Source organism: Selaginella moellendorffii, unplaced genomic scaffold, assembly GCF_000143415.4.
Source record: "Selaginella moellendorffii unplaced genomic scaffold, v1.0 SELMOscaffold_40, whole genome shotgun sequence".
Classification (NCBI taxonomy): domain Eukaryota; kingdom Viridiplantae; phylum Streptophyta; class Lycopodiopsida; order Selaginellales; family Selaginellaceae; genus Selaginella; species Selaginella moellendorffii.
In genome coordinates, this window is record NW_003314301.1 from 1,286,787 (window position 1) to 1,307,745 (window position 20,959).

The following is a 20,959-nucleotide window of genomic DNA, read 5'->3' on the forward strand; positions in this document are numbered from 1 at the left end:
TTCGTATGGTGGTGGTGGTGGAGACTCGTATTTATACGGTGGTGATGGAGGTGGAGACCGTGGTGGTGGTGGAGATTTGTACTCGTACGGAGGTGGCGATTTCTCGCATTTTGGTGGTGGAGGCGGTGGAGATTTGTACTCGTACGGAGGAGGTGGTGGCGGTGGGATTTTTTCACATTTTGGCGGTGGAGGTGGCGGAGACTTCTCGCATTTTGGTGGTGGTGGTGGTGGAGACTTGGGTGGCGGAGGAGGTGGAAACTTCTCGCATTTCGGTGGTGGTGGTGGCGGAGACTTTGGTGGCGGAGGAGGTGGAGACTTCTCGCATTTCGGTGGTGGTGGTGGCGGAGACTTTGGTGGCGGAGGAGGTGGAGACTTCTCGCATCTCGGCGGTGGTGGTGGTGGAGACGTGGGCGGTGGCGGAGGTGGAGATTTCTCGCATTTCGGTGGTGGTGGAGATTTGGGTGGCGGAGGAGGTGGGGTATCGCATTTCGGTGGTGGGGGTGGTGGAGATTTGGGTGGTGGCGGAGGTGGAGATTTCTCACACTTTGGTGGAGGTGGTGGCGATTCAACAGGGGGTGGTGGAGATTTGTGATGGTGAGGAGGTGGTGGGGATTCAACTGGCGGTGGTGGAGATTTATGATAGGAAGGAGGTGGTGGCGATTCAACTGGCGGAGGTGATTCTACCGGTGGTGGCGGGGATTTGTAGCAGTAAGGAGGTGCATTAGGAGGGCACAAACGATTTGGAAACCACCAGGGCCTTCTCAGCCACGGCCTCCAACAGAAGAAATCGATCGTGCTCTTAGGAATTCCAAACCCGAAGTTCTTGGCATCTCCAAAACCTGCATTTCGATCCAAAAGCTCCTGATCACACCTGACAGTGGAAACCAGGAGAAGCAGCAAAAGCATGCTGCATGCCTTGAAGAAAATCATCGCGCTCTCCAAGATCACTGGAAAGAGAGACCTTTTCTGTGATGCTACAAAAATTTCCAGCTTATAAAGCCTAGCACTGTGTCTTGGAACCCACAGCTTTCAAAATAGTAATCCTTTAGAAATCGATGGCTCTGTGCTATTTCGCGCCTGGTTATCACATTTTCGTGTAAATTTTCTCATCTCACAAATTATTTCTAATTAATTTTATTTATTTACTAGGAAAGTTATTTATTCACTAATAACAAATAACTTTAATCTTTTTTACTTTTATGCTTTGCTGCCTTGCAAAAGAAAAGATCTTCGCCTAGAAGAGTTCCATCGTTGAAAAGCAAGCATAAATACCCATGTAGCGCGCGAGACCTTCTCTTTGATCATCATGAGAAAGGCGGCACTTAGAATTGTCTTAAGAACCTGTGCTTGGATTCCCTTGTAAAATCCGAGAATTCCTTCTTGTTTCTGGATGAGAGTAAACGCGTCCACCATTCTCTTTGGCCTCGAGTACTCTTCGTCGTCTTTCTTGTCACCCGACTGGATCATAACTTTGCACCTAAAGCCGGAAGAAATCCTGAATTGAGAACTCTTCCTTACGGAGCAACCTGAGGACTTTACCTGATTGCTGGATACGTGATGAGAGTTGCCACCGTCTTAGAGATCGCTCCCAGAAGAAACGCGTGGAATGCTGATAGAACCAGCGGCGATGATCCAGCTTTTCTCACTCTTTGCTGTAGCAATCGCGTTTTGAGTTGCTCAAAGACTGTGTACTGGCAAAACCAAAGCATTATCAAGTCGAAGCTAGGAAAACCAAAGAAGAAGAAAAACGCGAACCTGGATTGCTGGATTACATGTAAGGAAAAGAGAAGCTCCCAATCCATCGAACGATTCGTTCCAGTTCGCGGACAAAGTAGCCCAGAGTCCCTTGGACTTTCCGAAGCCGCTGGTTTGCATTCGTGAAGAAGCAGTGTCAAGAGGCTAAAACGAGAAACGAAAGATAGTTATCTTCGATCGTCAATCTCGAGCTAGAAAAACTTACTTGCGTGACGATCGAATTGCAAGCGCCGGCAGCAGCAGCGACAACAAGATTTGCCCCCAATCCCATGCTCTTGTTCTTGCTCCGCTGGAGATAGAGCCGCTTCAAGTAGCTATAGCTGTAGAAATAGATGAACTGCGAGAGGAGCGATTGCAAGTTCTTGGCGCCCAGGCCCTGATACAGCGCCAGCACCCGTTTGGATGCAATGGCTTCGCGAAGAACATCCAGGAGCGACCTACAATCGCCCCCAAACCGTCAAATGGATGAAATAGTTTGTGCGATCGCTGCTTACCGATATTTGTATGAATTCCCCGCCTTGAGCTCCGCTTGATACTTGGATTTGCACGTATCAAGGGGATAGAGGATCGTCGTGGTGAAGAGGCCGCCGATCGCGCCCGCGGTGGCATCGGCCAGGGCCTCCATTTTGCTCTAGAACCCTAAAACTTTCAAATAATAGAAGTTCCTTTAGCCCTAGACATAATAATACGAAATGTACGAAACGGCTATGGAGGCTAGGGTTTTGAGAGGCGGCGCATGGCACAGGTGGAGGAGAAGACGAAGGCGAGCGCGGCGTGGGAGGAGCTAAGGTCGAGAGATCCTTCTCTAAAGGCGAGGGCCGAGGCTGTCCTCCAGCGCGCGTATGGGCGGAAGGATTCGCCAGCAGTGAAGCCCAGGAAATCGTCTTCGTCTCCACCAGTAGGGCTTGTTCTTGCAAGATTTCGTATAATCCTCGCAGTGTGATCTAGGGATGGATGATCAGCCTTGGAATGGTGCCCAAAAAGAAGGATGCGGCCGAAATTTCTTCCACCGATCCGCCTAAAATCGACAATGTTTCAGATGCCGATCGAGAGGATACTCGCAGGATAGCGGCCGCTGCTCTCGCGGCTACCAGATCTGGAGCGCCAGGGCAAAAGGTATTTCTCGATTCTCCTTTCTTTCGTTAGTAGAGCCAACAGGTATCTAGATTCAATACATTCTCGTATTGTCTCTTCGTGGTTTGGCTGAGATTTATCCCGGGTTTTGCGACATGGAGTGGAGCATTACATCCACTTCCATTACTGATTTGCCTGGAAAATGTCTCTTTTTTCCTTGTTTTGCTAGTAGCCAACGGTATCTTGATTCAATACAGCTTCTATGCATTGTTTCATCGAAGTTTGGCTGATAGTTTTCTCAGGTTTTGCGACATGGAGTGGAGCATTACCTCCTCTTCCATTACTGATTTTGCCTGGAAAATTGTCCTTTGTTCAGAGACTCCATTTTGGAAGATCTTTCTTGGCGCTAGTTGTGTGTTCGTGGCTTTTCAAGTACTTGGTTCGTCGATTTTGATCACCTCTCTCGCAGGTTGTTGCTGCTGCTGCTGCTGCTACTGCTGCGCCTCCCGAGAGCGATGCAAAGTCTAGCGACGCTGGAGAGAAGCGTAAACTATCATCCGGACTGGACAGTCTGCTAGAACAAATCCAGAAGAAGCCGAAAGCGAACATCCTGGACAGATCGAAGAAGGATTGGGGCGAGTTTAAAGACGAGAAGGGTCTCACGGAAGAACTCGAGGCATACAAGAAGAGCGGTGACAAGTACTTGGACAAAGTAGCGTTTTTGCAGCGAGCGGACGATAGGGAGTACGAGAAAGAGCGTGACGCGCGTTTAGAGTACCAAGCAAAGCGTAGACTAGGAGCAAGCTATCAAGACGATTAAAATCTCTTTAATCATGTTTATAAGTTCTCGAATTAAACAAAGTTTTACCAAAATGGTTAAAAGCAAAATTTCTCTAATAGGTGTTTTGCTAATAAAAACGAGAGATTGTGAGGAAAAGATGAGGAATTCTCTATCAAAAGCTTTTTGTGTTGGGAGAGTAGGACGAGAAAAAAGAAAGAGACACACAAAATGTTGCTGTGTATCTCTTTTATTCTTGGTTTAGCTTTAGCATCGAATTCTTCTTCGTCTTCTTTCACTTCGAGATCGCCGGTGCCAATTTCACCATCGGATGGATCTTCATCAGCTCCGACAGCCAGTTCGAGCAACGTGTCGCACTCCGCCACTGCTCCATCCATCGAGCAATTCGATGCCAGTGACAGCGATTTATATGATGACGACGATGATGGTCCCAAGGATCGGCTCCATAGATTCGCCAAGCACACATTCAAGCTCGCCATTGTGTGTGTATGTGGTGTGGCGTTCTTGGTTCTTGTGCTCGCTTTCTTCTGGGCGATCGTGAGCATTGGCTGGAAGAGCATGTAAGTTTCAATCTATTCCACTGTTGTTTCAAGTCATGCAATCGATTTCTCTTCCAGGAAATCTGGATGCGCGAAACCATCGCAAGACGCGGAATTTGGATCAAGAAGGAGCGAAGATCTGATGGGTCGAGGTAGAAGTCATAGTCATCCATTCGACTGTAAATTCTAGATTTTTTCCTCCGATCATCGGCTAAATGATCTATTCTTTACTGTACAGTGAAAGAATAAAGAGGAATGTTCTTCCCTCGCTCGCATGGAACTTGTGATCCACTATTGTGGGAAAGGATGGTTGATTTGATCGTTTCCATTTTGCTAGGGATTGGTTTGCGCGATTGAAATCGAGAATGGATCGTCTTGCTTGGATCGCGCTGGTGTTCTTGGTAGGATTTGTGATCCTGGCGACAATTCCTTGCTTTGCGCAAGAATGTGATGCTCCATGCTGTGGATACCTCCCGCAGGGCGGGAATGGATTTTGCTACGATGGCTACTGCTGTAGCGAGAGTGGATTTTGTGGAATCGGAGAGTACTACTGTGGGAATGGCTGCCAGCGAGAGTTTGGCGATTGCTACGACTTCTAGCAAGATTTAAACGAGCGAAAAGATTCTCGAATAATCATGTACGAAAATAAATCTGGAATGTACGGCGCCTGGAACTCGCGGGAATTCATCCGCCACTGGTCTCGTGCGTGACGACAATGAATAAATCTCGAGCGAAGTATAAAAGTGTTCTTGTCTTTCAATCGTGACGTGTTCGTTTAATGTGAAATAATGCCGCTAGCCAAGCTAGCTAGGGTTTGGTGATGACGCTTGGAGAGGGAGAGGGATGAGTGATTGCGCGGCTCCGGTAAGCGTTTCCTCGGCTTGTTTCCGCGCCGGAGCCAAGAATCTCTCCAGCTCCTCCAGTTTCTATCGATTCTCAGATCCTCGCGGCAGAGGATTCGGAGGAACAGGGAAGATTTTGGGGACTGGGAGTAGAAATCAATGCAGTTCTTCCGAGATTCAAGCCAGGGATGGAAATATTTCGAGAGCTGGAGCTCGACATCGGCATAGCAGCGATCGATCGCCAGACTTCCAGGCCAGGGATGGAAATATTTCGAGAGCTGGAGCTAGGAATGACGAGAATCGATCGAGTGGCGATGATGGAGGCGATGGAAGCCGCGGCATTGTCCCGTTCCAAGGCGCCGGTCTCGAGCAATGGAAGCTTAGCGATGCCAGGAGCAGTGAGTGGGTGTGGCGGCGGCAGCAAAGGAAGCGATTGCTGCGTCGTGTGAGAAGGCCGCCGAGTGATCCTGGAATTCGCGATCTGATACAGCGGCGGCGAGAATGGGAGAAGCGATTGCGAAGAGCTCAGCCACAGGCAGTGGCTCCAAAGTGGACGCGCTTGACTCCAGAGCAAATGGCCGAGTACCACGCTCACGGTGGCTACGCTGCCTATCCCATGCGGTATAAGAGTCACGTCGAGTCCGCCATCGCCACGGTCCGCGGGCTTGCAACCCAAGAATCTTACGACATTCGTCGCGTGATGGCTCCTTGGGTCGGGAGATTGACGTTCCGGGAGCTTTGCACGGTGCTCAAGTGGCAACAAGGATGGAAAGAAGCCCAGGAGTTCTTCGCGTGGATGAAACTCCAGGTAAGACTTTGTGATGAAGTTGGCAGAGAGAAAAGATTAGAGTGTCTTGAGAGTTACTGACTGCGAACTTTGGTTTTGCAGCTGTCCTACATTCCAAGCGTGATTGTTTACTCGATGCTGCTCAAGGTGTATGGCAGGGACAAACAGATTGGTTTGGCCGAGGCCGCGTTTCAGGAGATGCTGGACCAGAAGCTGGATCCCGACGAGGTGGCGTTCTCGACAATGATCCTCAACTATGCAAACGCGGAGATGTTCGACGAGATGCTCACCATGTACGAAGCGATGATGAGCCGGGGGATTGTTCCGTCGTCGGTGACGTACACGACAATGCTGATCCATCTCAACAAGGCCGAGAGGCTGGCGGATGCTGCTTTGTTGTGGGAGGATCTGGTGGAGGAGTCTGTGGAGCTGAGTCCTCTGGCTTATGCGTTGATGATCACCATCTATAGGAAGCTGGGGCGGTTTGAGGAAGCCTTGGAAGTCTTTGAGGCTATGCTAGGTGCTGGCTATTACCCGGACTCTCTCATCTACAACATGGTTCTTCATATGCTGGGAAAGTTAGGACGCTATGACGAGGCGGTCGACGTTTTTACCGCGATGCAGCGGCAGGAGCTGTGTACCAGTAAGTACTCGTATGCTACTATGCTGCACATCTGTGAGAAAGCTGACAAGTTTGAGCTCGCTGCGTCGATCTTCTCTGACATGCAGATGAAGAGATGCCCGGTTGACGAAGTTGTCTACACGAGTGTGATCAGCATCTACGGGAAGGCCGGGCTTTATGACGAAGCGGAGAAGCTGTTCCAGGAGATGAATGAGCTACGGCTTTTGGTTGACGTGAAGACGTTCTCGGTGATGGCCAACGTTCGTTTGAAGGCTGGCAAGTATAACGAAGCAGTGCAAGTCATGGAAGAGCTGCTTGCTAAAGGGCTCAACCTGGACGACACGGCATGGAAGACGCTGTTGCATTGTTATGTCAAGGCTGGGAACGTAGAGCGTGCTACGAAGACTTTCAAGACTCTGGTGGAGTCTGGAATTGCGGATCTGATGGCATACAACGATATGCTCAGCCTCTACGCCGAGTTTGATATGTTGGAGGATGCCAAGCTCCTATTCCAGCAGCTCAAGAGCTCGTCCATACAGCCAGATCAGGTGTGGTTTGGGACCATGGTGAAGCTTTACTGCAACGCTAATATGGTGGCGGCCGCGGAAGAAGTTCTGAGGCAAATGCGAGAGAAGGGGTTCACGCCGGATCACATTACTCAGGGGATACTGATCAACGCTTATGGTGAGGCAAACAGGATCGAAGAGGCTGCGGGCTTGTTGGAAGCGTCGGCAAAAGAAGATGAAAGCGAAGCTGCCGCGATTTCGAGGATTTACTTGTGCCTCAAATTTCGCCTCTTTGACAAGGCGACCTTGCTGCTCCATCGCGTTCTGGAATCCTTTACCCTGGACTCTGCCGCGTACAACCAGCTGACCATCAATTTTCTCAAGGCTGGTATGTTTGCTGCCTGTGTTTTACTTGCGAGTAAGCGTTTGATTGTGCAGGCCAAGTTCCACCAGCGGAAATGTTACATTCAAGGATGCAGGATAAAGGGTTTGACGTGGAGGACTCGACACTAGGCCATTTAATCGCGGCCTATGGAAAGGCAGGTCGCTACGAAGTTCTGACGAAGCTGAAACCCGAGTTGCCGAGGAACAATTTTGTCTATTCGTCAATGGTTGGAGCGTTGATCAACTGCAACCAGCTGGAAAAAGCTGCTGGATTGGTGGAGAAGATGAGGCAGATCGGTCTCAAGTGCGACAGCGTTTTGGTCAGTATACTTCTCAATGCATACAGCAAAGCTGGTGAGCAGAAAACCTTTTCTGTTTCAGTCTATCTAAAAGCCATTTCTTGCAGGACTTGTGGAGGACGCCGATGCTCTAATTCATATGGCCAGGGGCGATGGTATCCCGCTGGATATTGTTGCCTACAACACGATCATAAAAGCAGATTTGAGAGCTGGTCAGTAGTACTTTTTTTCTACCGAAAGAAACTTGTTTGATTTCTACCGAAAGAAACTTGTTTGATTTTTCCTTTCAGGTCGCCTAAAGAAAGCAATAGACACATACTCATCACTTACAAACTTGGGGCTGCGGCCGTCCCTTCAAACATATGATACTATGATAAGGTACTTGGCCTCCTGTTCGTCACAAGCTTTAAGCATGTAATTGGTTCGTGCAGTGTCTTTGCGAAGTCTGGAAGGACACGGGATGCAGAGAAAATGTTCAAAGATCTAAAGTCCGCTGGCTTTCAACCGGACGAGAAGGTGTACAGTCAAATGATGAACTGCTATGCTAAATCCGGTTGGTATTCAAGCGTTACTGTATCCTAAAGTCATGTGTGGATGGATGGATGGATCAGGCATGTACGAACATGCTGCGGATTTATTTGAGGCCATGAAGCTGAGAGGCCTGAGGCCACACGAGGTGAGAAAGCTCGTTTTATGTTATGGTCTGTGGCGTAACAGCGCTGGTTTCTTTTTTTCACAGGTCAGTTACAACAATTTGATCGATGCTTACGCTCGAGCTGGCCAATTCGCGAAAGCAGAGCAGCTGCTGGTTGAAATGGCCAAAGCCGGATGTCCTCCGAGCTCGGTCACGTTTCTTCTTCTCATCTCTGCCTACGCACACCGGGGGAAATGCAACGAGGCTGAGAATGCTTTAGAGAGAATGCAAACGGCCGCGATACGCCCAACCGTGAGGCATTACAACGAAGTTATGCTTGCTTTCTCCAGGGCCAGGCTCCCTAGTCAAGCCATGGAGAGTTACTTGAAGATGGAGAGGTCAGGAATCCAACCCGACGTAGTCTCGAGCAGGACAATGATCCGGATACTTCTCGAGGGCTCGATGTTTGAAGAGGGACTTTCCCTGTACAAGAAAACCGAGGCAAAACTCGTCAGCGACAGCCTGAGCCGGGAAATGGTGGCGAAGCTGTATCAAGGCGCTGGCAAACACTTCGAGGCCAAATACATATTGCGACAAACATCTGGTGCGTGTTTCTGGCTCTCTTTAAAACTTTGATAAACGTTCCTTTCAAAACAGGTGATAGAGAGGTGGTTTCCTAGCGCTAAAAACATGAACACGCGAGAGATGAGAAGAATACAAAAAACGAGCTTGGAGTTCTCAGCTACAAGAAAGATGAGCTCCAAGCAAGACGCAGCAAAACGAAAACTAAAAAACAAGAACCAAAGCAACACAGGACAAAGCAAAAAGACAACTAGAAGAGCTGTTGTCTGTCACATGAGGCATTCCACCCGAAAGCCTTTGTCTTCGGCGAACCAGCACTTGCAAACGCGGTACTCGACAAGTCCTCCAACCTCCATAAAGTTCTCCAGCGCGGCCTCAAAGTACGACTGAAGAACCTTCCAGGCCAGGCAGGCGCACTGCGATCCATACGCCGCCGTGAACTCGTCCATAAGAAAGTGGCAGACGTCCGAGGGGCTCTCCCGGAACCTCGCAAGATACGACATGAACACCAGCGTCTTGGGGTGGCCGGGAGCGGTGGAATGCAGCAGCCGGAAGAGCCTGTCCGGGGTGATGAGCTTGAGAGCCTCATGGCCGCCGGAAGCATCAGCCGACTTCTTCCCGCTCACGGACAGGGGCCCGTAGAAGTCGAAGAGTGTGACCCGGATCAAGTCTTTGTCATCCTTGGACATCCCGGCGACTCGTCCCAGCCGCTCCTCGACGCTGGCCAGCAGCTGCGTACACTTCTCTATGCTGTCATACTTGAGCGAGTCGTCCAGCGGCAGCAAATCTCGCAACAGTTCCTTGTTGCTCCGCTCCAAGCAGCACCTCCGGCAGTGGCACTCGAACCCCCAGTCCTCCACCAGCGCCTTCCTCCGCTCGGTGCTCCACGGAGCGTATGGATCCACGTACGAGATGAGCAGCTCGTCGCCGGCGTGCAAGTCCCTGGCCGCGTGAAACATGGTGGCCTTGCCAACCTCGAGCTTGGAAACGTTTGGAAGACACGAGTGATTGACGAACGCCGGCAGTCCCCACACCCGCGACTTGCTACACTCGGACTGTCCCAGCATCGTCCAAGGGAAGTAGGCCGCCTTGACGGCCCCCTGGATCCTGGCCACGTCCAGCGGCGGAGCTTCTTCCGGCGGCATTGCTCCTTCGTAGCCGAGGTTTGGCCGGAAGATCTTCATGCTCGGCACTGAGGCCGCATCGTCGATGGCGTAAAGTTGGTGGATGATCTTCTGCGACGAGCGGCACGCCTTGAGCGCCCCGACCAGCAGCTCCGACTCGGCGGCCCCGGCCTCCTCCTTGACACAGCTCGCGAAGCTGATGTTGTTGCTCACCAGCAGGAGCTCACCCAGCCGGACCTTCTTCGTCACAAACAGGCCCCGACCGCGACCGTCCCTCGTCAGCCGGACTTCCACGGGGCCGACGTAGTCACTGCATTTTGGAGCGTGCTCGGCGTTGCAGCCGCTCGAGACGTAGTCGCCAACGTCGTACACTCCCTTCTGGCTCTGCTGGAGGAACACCTTGCACTTGGCCAGCGCTTCCAGGATCTCCTTCTTGGCATCACCGTCGGACGAGTACTTCGCGGCCGACTTCAAGCTCACGCGGGCCTCGACGTGCTCCTGGATCGCCATGAGCGCTCGGCCCTTCCGGTAGAAGCTCTTGGCGTGGAAGGCGTCCATCCCGATGGCCCGGTTGGAGTCGGCGATGGCCTTCTCGTACATCCCCAGCTTGAGCCACGCCTCTGCCCGGTTGGAGATGGCCAGCACCGCCTCGAGCTTCATCTCCTCCCCGCCATCTTTCCTGCCGAGGCTGGCCGCGACGCAGTCACTGTAGTACTGGATCGCCACCAAGTAGCTCCCCTGCGCGAAGAGAGCGTTGCCTTCCTTGCGGAGCTCCTGGGGTGGCATGGCGACGAGCTTCTCGGGCGGCGAGGTGGCGACGCCGACGAAGTCCAAGTTCCCGGGGCTCTGGACGTAGAGAACTACCGGGGTGACGCTGGGGTGGAGGCAGCCGATGGAGGGACGCGTGATCACCACCTTGATCCCTTTCGGGAACATCTTGCGGAGCTCCTCCTGGCGGGAGGAAGGCTGGATGGCGTTGAAGACGTGGAGGATGCAAGTGGTTCCATCGTCGGCCTCGACGACGGTGAGCACGGAGATGCCGCGGCGGGTGGCGTCGACGCAGAGGCTGCCGAGGAGGAGGCGCTGCTCGTACCAGCGGTGGAGGAGCAGCTTGTTGTCCTGGAGGAGCTTCTGGTTGTTGCGGGCGCGGCGGTAGAGGTCCTGGACGATGTTCTTGAGGTGGACGGGCTTGAGCTGCGAGGCCGGGGTGGTGGGGGGGACGCCAAACAGGTGCTGGCTCGAGAGGCTGGCCAGCTTCTTGCAGCCCGAGCAGCGCCGCCGCTCGATGCATTTGAAGGTGCCGTTACACATGTCGTAGTAGTCGCGGAGAACGTCCTCTTTCTTCATCGACACCGCCGCCACCTTGCTCGCTCGATTCGATCTTCTTCTTTTGCTTTGCTTTCTTCTTCCGTGAAGATCTTTCCTTCTTCTCTACTTCCTCGCGATCTTCATTTGTCACTTCCTTGTTCTTCGAAGATGATCTTTCTTCCTTCTTCTTACTCGCTGAAGAGATCTTCGTTATTCTCAAGCGAAGTTCTCCTCCGCTACTAAGTACTGCCTTTCCTTCTTTGCTACTCTTCGTTTTCGTTCCTTTGCCACTTCGTTCTTTGCTTAGAAACTACTTCACTGGACTGGAAGCACTGTTGAAATCTCTCCAATCCACTGGAATACGGCCAGCACTCGTCGCGCAAAAGTATTTTTCCAGCAGCGATCTTGTCTGGCGGCACTGTAGCTCTGACTGACCTTGGGAGCGGGGACGAGTTTTGGCGGAGATTTGGCGAAGCCCGAGCAATGGTGGCGGCAAAATCTCTCTGGAGAGCTGTGGCGGCGAGCAGGGATCGAATGTAGGAAGGGAGCGAGAGACTTACGAAGAGAGCGATGAGAGCGCAGCGCCCCCAAAATTCCTTGGAGAAGAAAACCCTAGGAAGAGCTACCAGATCGCACGGTCGGGAGGGGGGACACGTGGCACGCCTAGATCAGGTTATACTACTACATAAAACTAGGACGCTTTTTTTTTATGTATTTATTTTACTTTACATCTCGTCTCGCAACTCGCAACGCCAAAAACTTTGTCAAAACCTCACCTTGGGAAAGAGAAGAGAGGAAGAAAAAAATAATCCACGAAGACAATGCCAACCTCGAGAAGATGAGAAGATGGGATGGAAAAAAAAAGAAGAGAGGACAAAAAGTCAGAAGAGATCCGCTGCTTTCTTGTATTGATCTTGCTTCCACTTTGGCAGTGCTCGGAACTGATCCACTTCCATGCCGAAAACGCTCTTGAATTCCTCGGGCGATAAGTAGCTCTGCTCGGTGACAAAGAGAGAAGTTAATCTCACTCAATCAAGATCAAGATCTCTTGCGTAGTTACCTCTCGTTTTGTCACGTCGATTCCAGGAGGATTGCTCGAGGATTTTACCTTGAGGATCTCATAGCTGAAAGGCCCAGTCGCCGCAGGAGGTGGTGGAGCGTCTGAGCTCTCGGAAGTTGTAGGAGTTGGATCCACCACTGGACAAGATTCGAAGGCGTTAGACAAAGGTTGGAAACAAAGAAAGTTTTGGTGTTACCAGGTTCTGGAGATGGCTCCTTGCTCTCGACCGGTGACTTTCTCGGCGTGAAAGATGGCCTGGGTGTGAGGGGCGATTGTCTTTGAGAGGACGCCATGGGAGATGACGAATCCGCGTCGAGTTTTGGTTCGTTGGCACCATTGGTAGCTGTTCGTTTCTTTGGAGGCGTCTGCACGAGGAGAGAAGTAAGCGACACAACGTAGAACAAAAAAACTGTGGCGTACATCGTGCCCTTGCGCTGGTCTGCCCTGTAGCGCCGCGAGTCGTCTCTCAAAGGGATCAACATAGGCCTGTGATTTGTTTTAGAACAAAACAACAAGAAGTAAAGAACAAGCTTACAGCTGATTTTGATGGATCCCAGGCGAAGTGTCTTGTAAAAAATGCTGGCTCGCTGCCCTCTAGAATTTTGAATATTGGGATGTCTTTGGAAAGACCATCAAGTCTATTGGCCCGCTCAACGTATTTCTACACACACACACACAAATATCAAAGATGTTTCCAGAAATTTCAGAACAAACCTCGGCAATTGCCAATCCCTGTTTCTTGTCCTTGGGACTAACGTTTTGACCAATCCAAACACTCAGTTCACACCGGGTATCAAGGATCATGATGTCGTCACTCAGGAGATCGTCTTGAGTGAAATTAAAAGTTTCTTCAAACTGTATGACACAAAGTTATACATGCTAGCTCCAAGTTCAAGAATGCGTACCAATAGATTGCCTGGCTTTCTTGTGTACTCAAACAAGCGTGGATCCTTATCGGAGTCAACAAGTTCTCTCTGGCTGGGATATACCTTCTTTCCTCCAAGAGCATTCCAAAATGTAGGAGGCTCAGAACCTTCTTTCAATGACTTGGGAGATGATTCACTCTATACATCATTTAGAATAAGCATTAAAGACGATATAAAAAAGATAGGAGTTACCTTCAATGACGTAGCAATTCGTGCGGCAACTTGTTGTTCCTCAAGGGTACTGAAACTTCCAAACCATAGCAAATAAGTCTTAGCAGACTGAAAAATGAAGCAGTCCGAGGAGTTTAACGAGGCAGAAACCTGCGTAGCATGACGGTGTCACCATCTGACAGTTTCTGGCAATTTCAAACACAGCTTACGGGCTCAACTTGGACGGCCAGACTGTTGTAAGGCTTTGTTCCACGTACTCGAAATAAAGCAAGACCTTCCTCTGTGTATGTTTCGTCTTCCGACGCACTCTCTGATACAAGTGTCTTGTATCCCGAGCTCTGACCACCCTGATAATAGGAAGGAATGCACCAGTTTTATCCATTCAAAAGATAGTAGTTGACGAAAAATTGTGATCGATACCTTGAAAATGACCAGGCTTGAAAATAACGCAAAAAACTGTGAAGGCTCCTTGCCTTCAAAAACACGGGCCTGCCACCAGGAGTTTGTCACAAGATTATGGAAAGAACTACTCACTTGTACTAGACGTCCTTTAAAAGAAGAGGAGATCTCTTCAACGTGAGAAAATGCTGAGCTTTGATCTTCCTGTAAAGAGCTTTGAAGAAACAAGTAAACAATTTTATAGGAGGCCATACCTCTGTACTTTGATTTCCAAGCCAGCAGCAAACAAAACACTCTGTTTCCTTTTGATCTCCTTGGTAAGTGTAACGCACAACAAAACAGTCACCAGAATAAAAATGCCCATGGGCTTCCGAAGGGACGGGAGTCTTTGTCTTTCCATCAACCCGCCACACCTAAAGCAAGACAAAGTTTTAAAAGTAATGTGCACGGTTTCAAGCACCTCTAATTTTCCTGAGGAGTTAAAAAGGGATGGTTCATCTTCCTTGACAGAAGCACCTTTCAGAAGTCCCTTGACATCCACGCCTTGCTGCTTGAGTAAAGCTGCGCAAGTCTTAATTCCATCAGTGAATATGACTCGATAATAATCTTACCCGCAACTTTTCCTCTGCCTTCTTCTGAAACCACAGGAGCACCTCCAGCCGTTGTCCATTCGCCAAAATAAGATTTAAACGGCAGAGTTTCAAAGCCTTCGATTACTCGTGTAATTCGTGTTGTTTCTGGCTTCTTAGCAATATATTCCTGCATAGACAAGCGCTTTAAAAAATTTATAAGAATGCCACAATGTCCTCCTTACCTCCGCTGCCTTGGACGCAGACTTTCTTTCGTCTAAAGAGGTGGCACGACCCGTCCAAACATATACTGTAGGTCCACCATCTAACAAGTAGCACTTGTCTGTTTCCAAAAGCTCTCTCGGCAGGGGACTAGCGCTGACTTCTTGCACGTTTCCATCCACGAGACTTCTAGTAAGAAGCGAACAAGCGAACGACGTTCAGAGTCAGTGGACGAAGGAATGACGGACTAGCAATTACCATATAAACAGCTTTCCACTGCCAGGATCTTCGTCTTCGTTCTCCTTGATCGAAGCTTTCTTGCCAATGGGTGCAAAACCTCCAAACAATCCCCAAAATTCGCCAGCATCCGCTTCAGCAGCCATTTTTCCATCCTCTGTCCCACGGCAAGTCTGAGATAAAAGATAGAAAAACACAGTACTCACCAACAATAGCAACTGCGCATTTGCCATCGTGATCATTGTCCTTGATAAACTGCACAACTTCCAGGGCCTTTGCTCGCTCTTGAATGCTTGAGTTGACGCCATTGAACTGATAAATCTTCACGTCTGTATCCAGGATGAACACATCGTCGTGATTGAGCGACGATCTCGAAAATGGCACCTGAGAAGAGGAGTATAAAGTTTTACGTCATAAAACAGCAGACACAAACCTCTTTTACTCGAACGACTCGCCTCCCTTTGCAACAAAACAACCGCGGCTCGATCTTTTCGACTTCCGGCTTTTTAAAGCCGGAAGCGCAGCCACCTTCGAGTGGAATAATACACGGCTTGAAATAAGTTAAAAACTTATCGCTTTCGGATCCTTGGACTTCCCTGTATTGAACAGCTCGTCCTCCCAAGGCTGCATCAAGCTCTACAGATTTTATGGCAGCAGTGCCAGCTTCATCCTGTGTGAAGAAGACAACATTATATAACTTCGATCCAAATTCACGCAACACAAATTTACCTGACTTGTTGCTTTGCCAAGCCAGAAATGTATATCATACCGGAGAGCTCCACTCTTCAATGCGGTAGTCTGGGAGAAGTAAGAAAGTAGAAATTAATCATCCATGAAAGGAAGTGCAAGAAAAGTTAGCACCGACTTTTAAGATGATATATGAATCACCAGTGTAAAACTTTCCATGATCAGACTTTGGCAGAGGGACAGGAACAAAATTTTCGATTCTCCAAATCTCCAGCCCGCTAGCAAACGAATTAGATTGATCAAGGTATCATCAAATACCAAAATAGAAGATGAGAAACCAAAGGATACGCTTTCTGTCCAATGCCCTGGAAGGCCGGATCAACGTTCTTCATGGAAACAGCCATCGCAATATCGATGCTGGATCCTCACAGCAGCATCTAGCGCCAGGAATGATCGAAATATCGCAGATCGAGCTCACAGAGATCTAGCTCGTTCCAAATATCCCAATCCTGCTGCCCCGAGGTTAAATCTGGAGATTTCTCGTACCTCTTCACCGGATTCGTGCGCGCTCGCAGCAGCGCCTCGATTTGCAGTGGCGCTCAAATGCCCGATCGATTCCTCCACGCCGATCCCTGGGATTGCGCAAGAAAACCAACAATGTATGCCTAATCTATCACTCGCAACAGTGCTAGGAGCTAAACCTTTCCAGCATGTCTTTAGCATGACAACTCAGAGCCGTCGGATCCACGAATCGGACGCTCCAGGTGGATCTGAGTTGGCATAGCGTACCACTGCCACGTGGGGCCCAGGATGCAGAACAACCTGGATCAAAGTAAAGACCATAGAACTCCAATAGATTTTCTTCTTTCTCAAAACAATCGCAAGATCGATCGCGAAGAAGCTCTCGGAAATTTCGGCCTAGATCTACACATCTTAGAAGTATACACGGGGATGTTTTATTTTTTCTTTCGATTCTCTCGTTTAAACGGATGCTCTGCAAGGCCTTCGATGGATCGTTATGCTACAAAGAAGACGAAGACCAAGAGGAATACCAGGAGCACGAAGAAGATCTTGACGATGAGCCAACGGTTGGAGGAGATGCCATTAAGGTACTTGAGAAGCTGGCCTTGCGCGGCATCCACATTCGATAGCGTATCATCCATGTTTTCATCGATCCTGCGAGAAAAAGAGAACTTTGGGTGAGTTCCATCTCCAAAGAAGCTCAACTTCCTGCGGGATCACGCGAAAGAGCGTTTGTTACCTGATCGCAACTTCGCCTTGCTCCGCAACCATCGTCGCCAACTGCGAGAAAATGTTTCCCAGCTCCGCAATGGTCGACTCCACGTTTCGCAGCGCCTCGGCTCGGCTGTGCAAGTAGTGATCTTGAGTAGGAACGAGCTGTTGCGTTTGAGTTTGAGACTGCGAGGAGGAGAGGCTGCTACTCGAGGCTTGAGACGTCGAGCTCTCAGCACCACCAGGCCGCCTCCTGAAAGACCACGAGAGAAAGATCGATCAGCGAAAACAAAGATAAATGAATCTCCAGACACCTTAGATGAGTTGCCTTTGGCATTCCATCAGTTACACCTCTGCATGCAATGCAAAGAAACATACTCTCCGTGTCTGTGTGGATAGAAAGCTTTTCTAATCAACTTTTCCTTCACAAACCTTGAATTGAAGAGCTCCCTCGTTGTGGCTCCGTTCACTGGAACTTGTTTGCCAAAGCGCCTTGTTCCTTTCTCGGCCGAGGTCGAGTAGATCTTCATACGTTCTTCGTGAACTTTGAGACTCTAGAGGCGCAGAAGGAAACCTTTAGTCACTCAAACTTGGATGGAGAGAGATCGAGAGAAAAATAAAAAGAGGGAGACATACCTCGCTTCGCAACGTCAAGACATCCTTGAATTCTTTGGTTGTGTCCATGAGCCTTGTTTTGAGGTTTCCTACGACGGTGGTGGAGTGATCGCTGCTATGCTTGTTTCGATTGATCTCGTTGCGAGCGTCGCAAACACGCTGGAGATCCTCGATCGCGCTGTTCAATGCCTGGATATCTTGCCTGATCACAGCAGTGAGCTCTTGGATCTCGACTGCTGGGTCGTCAAAAATGGACGTCTTCTTCGCCACTGCAAGGAGAAGAAAAGTTCTCACCAAGCTCGAAGAGATCGATCTAAAAGGCGCTAAAGCACGAAGAACTTACATTGGGTGAGCTTGTGGAGCTTGTTAGATGTTTGGTGGATGCTAAGCCCTATTTGCGAGGCCCGGCGATTAAACTCCGAGTGCAAGGATCCGCTGGATTGATGCTGCTGTAGCGGCCCTCCTGCTCTCGCCGATGATCCCTCCATGGAGCCATTCGCCGCGGAGAATGCCGGCGACCGTTTCAATCTCTCGGCAATCGCCTGGAATTCCGACGTTCTATCCCTACAAGACGACGCGCCGCTCACCGCCACTGGCATCTTTGCGCGCCTTTCCTCCCCCTAGAGCCCTAGAATCGGTTCATGCAGCTTGCGCGCCCTGCCTGTGCCTAGATCCAGCTCTCGCGCTCCCAGATCTCGAGCTCCCAGCCCAGCGCCTTCCAATCTAGGTCTAACCTCGCAATGAAATGGCATGGGCCGTTGGATTGGGCATCTAACGGACGAGAGAACGCGTCATACGTGGCGCCTTCTTCCACCTAAGATTAGGGTTCTTGGGCAATGGCGCGTTGTCGCGCAGCTCGGTCGGAGGCGCTGCCAAAGGAGTTTGGAGGGATGGAAGACCGAAAACGCGAGATTTCTCGTCTTCTCCAGGCATTGAAGGTGTGTAGCAAAGCCCGGGATCTGGAAGCTGGGCGAAAGATCCACGCACAAGCGATCCAGGGCGGCATTGCCCCGGATCCTTTCGTCGCGAGCAGCTTGATTCATATGTATTCCAGGTGTGGCAGCACGGAGGACGCATCGGCCGTGTTCTTCGATCTCACTCCACCGCAATGCCGCGACGTAGTTTCTTGGACGGCTCTCATGCTGGGATTCGTGGACAACGGCCAGGGCGAGCGTGCGATCGAGCTATTCGGTGAGATGATCCAGCAGCAATGCCGGCCAGACGCTCAAGCTTTCGTGGCAGCGATCAAAGCGTGCTCTAGCATCGCAGAGAAGGGAAATTACGGGAGGAACACTGATAGAGGGAAGCTGCCAGATCCTCTGGAGGTTGGAATGGCTCTCCATTCTCATGCCGCTAAGAATGGGCTCGTGAAGAACAACGTGTTCGTCGCCAACGCTCTGGTGGATATGTACGCGAGGTGTGGGAGCGTGGCGGATGCTAGCAGGACCTTTCACGGCATTGCTCGTCGCGATGTGGTGGCTTGGACGTCGTTGGTTCTGGGATTTGCCGAGAGAAAAGACGGTGGCCAGGAAGCTCTACAGATCTTTTCTCGGATGATCGAGTCTGGGGAGTGCGAGCCGGATGCTCGCAGCTTTGTTGCTGCGCTAAAGGCTGTGGCGAATCTAGCAGCACTAGAAGAGAACAAAGGTGGCGGGCAGGCTAGAAGCGAGGTGAATTTTCGGTGCCTGGAGAAAGCAATGGCGCTTCACTCCGAGGCCGCGAGGAGACGATGCCTGGATACATTCGTGGCCAACACGCTCATCGACGTCTACGCCAAGTGTGGGAGCTTGGGCTTGGCTCGCAGCGTTTTTGAGAGCTTGTCCCGGACGAGCTCTCAGAAACGCTGGGAGGCAGGGTCGAGCTCCAGGAGCTTGGTGTCCTGGAACGCGATGATCCTGGCCTACGCCGAGAACAACGAGCCCGAGATGGCTCTGCTGCTCTTCACTCACCTGGATCATCCTCCCGACGCTCCGACTTTCACCGCGGCTTTCAAGGCCTGCGGGGGGCTGGCGAGAAGAGAAGCTCCCAAGAGCTTGAGCGATGGTGGTGCTGTGAAAGTCGCGGCACTCGAGAAGACCATGGCCGTGCATGCTCGAGCGGCGAAAGAGCGGTGGGACTCGCACGCTTTCATAGCCAGCAGCGCCATCGCCGTGTACGCCGAGTGTGGAGATATGGTGGACGCTCGCTGGAGCTTCAAGAAGATGGCAGTGAAAACTCTGGCCGCGAAGACGGCTCTGCTACAAGGATACGCCGACAACGGGCAGGGAGAGGCTGCTCTCGAGCTCCTCTCGCGCGAGTTCAAGCCGGACGACGACTCGTGCTCTTGCGTCGCCGCTCTCAAGGCTTGCTCGAGCTTGGGAGCTCTACAGGCCGGGAAAGCCATCCACGGAGACATCTCCCGGCGTGGATTCGACTCCAACGCGGTGGTGGCAACTTCTCTGGTGGATTTCTACGGGAAGTGCGGGAGCATGGTGGATGCCCAGCTGGTTTTCGACTCCACGATCAGCGAGAACAAGGATTTCGCAACTTGGAGCTCTCTAGTAGCAGGCTACGGCAGGCAAGGTGACAGTGAGCGAGTCTATAGCTTGGTGGACAGGATCCAGGAAGAACAGGGACAGCATCCTTGCGAAGTTACGTTCTTGTGCGTTCTCAACGCTTGCAGCCACGCTGGTCACGTCGACAAAGGCAAGAGCTACTTCGCAGCAATGTCGTCCAAGTATGGGATCACTCCCGGAATTGAGCACTATCACTGCATGGTCGATCTGCTGGGAAGAGCAAACCGGCTAGACGAGGCTCTCGAGACAATAACAGCGATGCCTTGGAGAGCGGACGTGGTTACATGGACGACGCTGCTGGGAGCGTGCCGGAAATGGAAGAACTCGCGAGTCGGGAAGATAGCTTTCGAGGAACTTGTGCGCCTGGACGAGAAGAAAGCCGCGGCATATCTCCTCATGGCGGGCATCGCCGGGGAAGAGATGGAGCTCTCGAGAGGAAGTTCTTCGAGAGCTCAAAGCTGGTGGACGGACGAGGAGGGGGTGGTGCACAGATTCGTGGCCGGAGACTTTTATAGCCCAGGAAACTCGAGCTTCGTCAAGAAGCTCAAGGAGATCCCAGGAGCTCCTCCACTCTCGGACAAGCTTTGTGGACACAGCGAAAGGCTGGCTGCGGCGTGTGGAGTCGTGAGGAGCAGCGCTCATCCAGGTAGCGTGATTCGCATTGTAAAGACTCACGAGAATGTTTGCCGCGAGTGTCACAGGATCATCGCAGCTCTGTCACTGCTCGAAGCTCGAGTGATCGAGTGCGTAGATCCCGCTGGCTTTCACGCCTTTGATAATGGAAGAAGCACTTTCCATCGCCAAACTCGCCGATCACCACGAGCACTCGCTTACAGCGATCTAAAAGCAGTGCGCTTTTCTCGAGTGAGAGGCATTTAAGGAGAAAGAAAACCATCGCTCATCTTTCATTGGTTCTCCATTTTTCCCGATCAACGAGCGTGCTCTGGACAAAATCTTTCCTTTTCTTCTTTTTCTTCCTCCTGTCGAGCTCTGCTACCCCCAAAGAAAAAAAATTCCTATTCTCCTCCCT

At 50.9% G+C, this 20,959-nt stretch overlaps 7 protein-coding genes across 8 annotated transcripts; 3 read left to right on the forward strand and 4 right to left on the reverse strand.

Annotated features, from left to right (window-relative positions):
* Nucleotides 1-1,118: 1,118 nt before the first annotated feature.
* LOC9633868 (peroxisomal adenine nucleotide carrier 1) lies at nucleotides 1,119-2,385 on the reverse strand. Its single transcript, XM_002979317.2, has 5 exons — nucleotides 2,250-2,385; nucleotides 1,961-2,192; nucleotides 1,756-1,899; nucleotides 1,540-1,691; nucleotides 1,119-1,477 (listed from the first exon to the last, which is right to left on the reverse strand). Exons 1-5 carry the CDS (start codon nucleotides 2,378-2,380, stop codon nucleotides 1,198-1,200), a joined length of 939 nt encoding a protein of 312 aa, XP_002979363.1. The 5' UTR covers nucleotides 2,381-2,385; the 3' UTR covers nucleotides 1,119-1,197.
* Nucleotides 2,386-2,456: 71 nt separating this feature from the next.
* Nucleotides 2,457-3,717, forward strand: LOC9633869 (craniofacial development protein 1). Its single transcript, XM_002979171.2, has 3 exons — nucleotides 2,457-2,653; nucleotides 2,704-2,871; nucleotides 3,299-3,717. The coding sequence occupies exons 1-3, from the start codon at nucleotides 2,492-2,494 to the stop codon at nucleotides 3,647-3,649; spliced, it is 681 nt and encodes a 226-aa protein (XP_002979217.1). The 5' UTR covers nucleotides 2,457-2,491; the 3' UTR covers nucleotides 3,650-3,717.
* Nucleotides 3,718-4,962: 1,245 nt separating this feature from the next.
* LOC9660668 (pentatricopeptide repeat-containing protein At5g27270) lies at nucleotides 4,963-9,035 on the forward strand. Its single transcript, XM_002979173.2, has 9 exons — nucleotides 4,963-5,817; nucleotides 5,899-7,312; nucleotides 7,363-7,662; nucleotides 7,715-7,819; nucleotides 7,898-7,985; nucleotides 8,039-8,160; nucleotides 8,219-8,283; nucleotides 8,347-8,845; nucleotides 8,899-9,035. Exons 1-9 carry the CDS (start codon nucleotides 5,011-5,013, stop codon nucleotides 8,919-8,921), a joined length of 3,423 nt encoding a protein of 1,140 aa, XP_002979219.2. The 5' UTR covers nucleotides 4,963-5,010; the 3' UTR covers nucleotides 8,922-9,035.
* Nucleotides 8,844-11,475, reverse strand: LOC9660669. Its single transcript, XM_002979318.2, has one exon. It carries the CDS (start codon nucleotides 11,292-11,294, stop codon nucleotides 9,093-9,095), a length of 2,202 nt encoding a protein of 733 aa, XP_002979364.1. The 5' UTR covers nucleotides 11,295-11,475; the 3' UTR covers nucleotides 8,844-9,092.
* A 458-nt stretch (nucleotides 11,476-11,933) lies between these two features.
* On the reverse strand, nucleotides 11,934-16,215 carry LOC9633870 (villin-3). Its single transcript, XM_002979319.2, has 21 exons — nucleotides 15,875-16,215; nucleotides 15,705-15,804; nucleotides 15,569-15,637; nucleotides 15,273-15,509; nucleotides 15,046-15,223; nucleotides 14,861-14,996; nucleotides 14,626-14,788; nucleotides 14,423-14,570; nucleotides 14,272-14,372; nucleotides 14,066-14,224; nucleotides 13,947-14,015; nucleotides 13,833-13,901; nucleotides 13,622-13,759; nucleotides 13,434-13,562; nucleotides 13,221-13,379; nucleotides 13,030-13,170; nucleotides 12,851-12,976; nucleotides 12,736-12,801; nucleotides 12,512-12,680; nucleotides 12,316-12,452; nucleotides 11,934-12,250 (listed from the first exon to the last, which is right to left on the reverse strand). Exons 1-21 carry the CDS (start codon nucleotides 15,928-15,930, stop codon nucleotides 12,137-12,139), a joined length of 2,664 nt encoding a protein of 887 aa, XP_002979365.1. The 5' UTR covers nucleotides 15,931-16,215; the 3' UTR covers nucleotides 11,934-12,136.
* Nucleotides 16,216-16,363: 148 nt separating this feature from the next.
* Nucleotides 16,364-18,001, reverse strand: LOC9633871 (syntaxin-32). Of its 2 annotated transcripts, XM_024684254.1 has the most exons (6): nucleotides 17,718-18,001; nucleotides 17,396-17,643; nucleotides 17,192-17,313; nucleotides 17,074-17,112; nucleotides 16,788-17,012; nucleotides 16,364-16,702 (listed from the first exon to the last, which is right to left on the reverse strand). In XM_024684254.1, the coding sequence occupies exons 1-6, from the start codon at nucleotides 17,971-17,973 to the stop codon at nucleotides 16,543-16,545; spliced, it is 1,050 nt and encodes a 349-aa protein (XP_024540022.1). In that variant the 5' UTR covers nucleotides 17,974-18,001; the 3' UTR covers nucleotides 16,364-16,542. The 2 variants fall into 2 exon arrangements, with proteins under 2 accessions (XP_024540022.1, XP_024540023.1); XM_024684255.1 differs by lacking the exon at nucleotides 17,074-17,112.
* A 264-nt stretch (nucleotides 18,002-18,265) lies between these two features.
* Nucleotides 18,266-20,937, forward strand: LOC112349590 (pentatricopeptide repeat-containing protein At5g16860-like). Its single transcript, XM_024684253.1, has 2 exons — nucleotides 18,266-18,312; nucleotides 18,429-20,937. Exon 2 carries the CDS (start codon nucleotides 18,514-18,516, stop codon nucleotides 20,806-20,808), a length of 2,295 nt encoding a protein of 764 aa, XP_024540021.1. The 5' UTR covers nucleotides 18,266-18,312; nucleotides 18,429-18,513; the 3' UTR covers nucleotides 20,809-20,937.
* Nucleotides 20,938-20,959: the final 22 nt, after the last annotated feature.

Excerpts from the sequence above, each read along its gene's own strand:
- LOC9660669 (XM_002979318.2), bottom strand. The coding sequence starts at position 11,294 with ATGAAGAAAGAGGACGTTCTCCGCGACTACTACGACATGTGTAACGGC.
- LOC9633869 (XM_002979171.2), top strand. The coding sequence starts at position 2,492 with ATGGCACAGGTGGAGGAGAAGACGAAGGCGAGCGCGGCGTGGGAGGAG. Across the intron at positions 2,654-2,703 it reads AATCGTCTTCGTCTCCACCA|GGATGGATGATCAGCCTTGG; the intron begins GTAGGGCTTGTT and ends AGTGTGATCTAG. Across the intron at positions 2,872-3,298 it reads CTGGAGCGCCAGGGCAAAAG|GTTGTTGCTGCTGCTGCTGC; the intron begins GTATTTCTCGAT and ends CCTCTCTCGCAG.
- LOC9633871 (XM_024684254.1), bottom strand. The coding sequence starts at position 17,973 with ATGCCAGTGGCGGTGAGCGGCGCGTCGTCTTGTAGGGATAGAACGTCG. Across the intron at positions 17,314-17,395 it reads TCTTGACGTTGCGAAGCGAG|AGTCTCAAAGTTCACGAAGA; the intron begins GTATGTCTCCCT and ends CTGCGCCTCTAG. Across the intron at positions 17,113-17,191 it reads AGGGAGCTCTTCAATTCAAG|AGGTGTAACTGATGGAATGC; the intron begins GTTTGTGAAGGA and ends CATTGCATGCAG.
- LOC9660668 (XM_002979173.2), top strand. The coding sequence starts at position 5,011 with ATGAGTGATTGCGCGGCTCCGGTAAGCGTTTCCTCGGCTTGTTTCCGC. Across the intron at positions 7,663-7,714 it reads CAATGCATACAGCAAAGCTG|GACTTGTGGAGGACGCCGAT; the intron begins GTGAGCAGAAAA and ends CATTTCTTGCAG. Across the intron at positions 8,846-8,898 it reads CATATTGCGACAAACATCTG|GTGATAGAGAGGTGGTTTCC; the intron begins GTGCGTGTTTCT and ends CTTTCAAAACAG.
- LOC9633870 (XM_002979319.2), bottom strand. The coding sequence starts at position 15,930 with ATGGCTGTTTCCATGAAGAACGTTGATCCGGCCTTCCAGGGCATTGGA. Across the intron at positions 14,789-14,860 it reads AGTGGAAAGCTGTTTATATG|TCTCGTGGATGGAAACGTGC; the intron begins GTAATTGCTAGT and ends TCTTACTAGAAG. Across the intron at positions 14,225-14,271 it reads ACTCCTCAGGAAAATTAGAG|GTGTGGCGGGTTGATGGAAA; the intron begins GTGCTTGAAACC and ends GTCTTGCTTTAG.
- LOC112349590 (XM_024684253.1), top strand. The coding sequence starts at position 18,514 with ATGCTGGGATTCGTGGACAACGGCCAGGGCGAGCGTGCGATCGAGCTA.
- LOC9633868 (XM_002979317.2), bottom strand. The coding sequence starts at position 2,380 with ATGGAGGCCCTGGCCGATGCCACCGCGGGCGCGATCGGCGGCCTCTTC. Across the intron at positions 1,900-1,960 it reads GCAATTCGATCGTCACGCAA|CCTCTTGACACTGCTTCTTC; the intron begins GTAAGTTTTTCT and ends TTCTCGTTTTAG. Across the intron at positions 1,478-1,539 it reads ATCACGTATCCAGCAATCAG|GTGCAAAGTTATGATCCAGT; the intron begins GTAAAGTCCTCA and ends TTCCGGCTTTAG.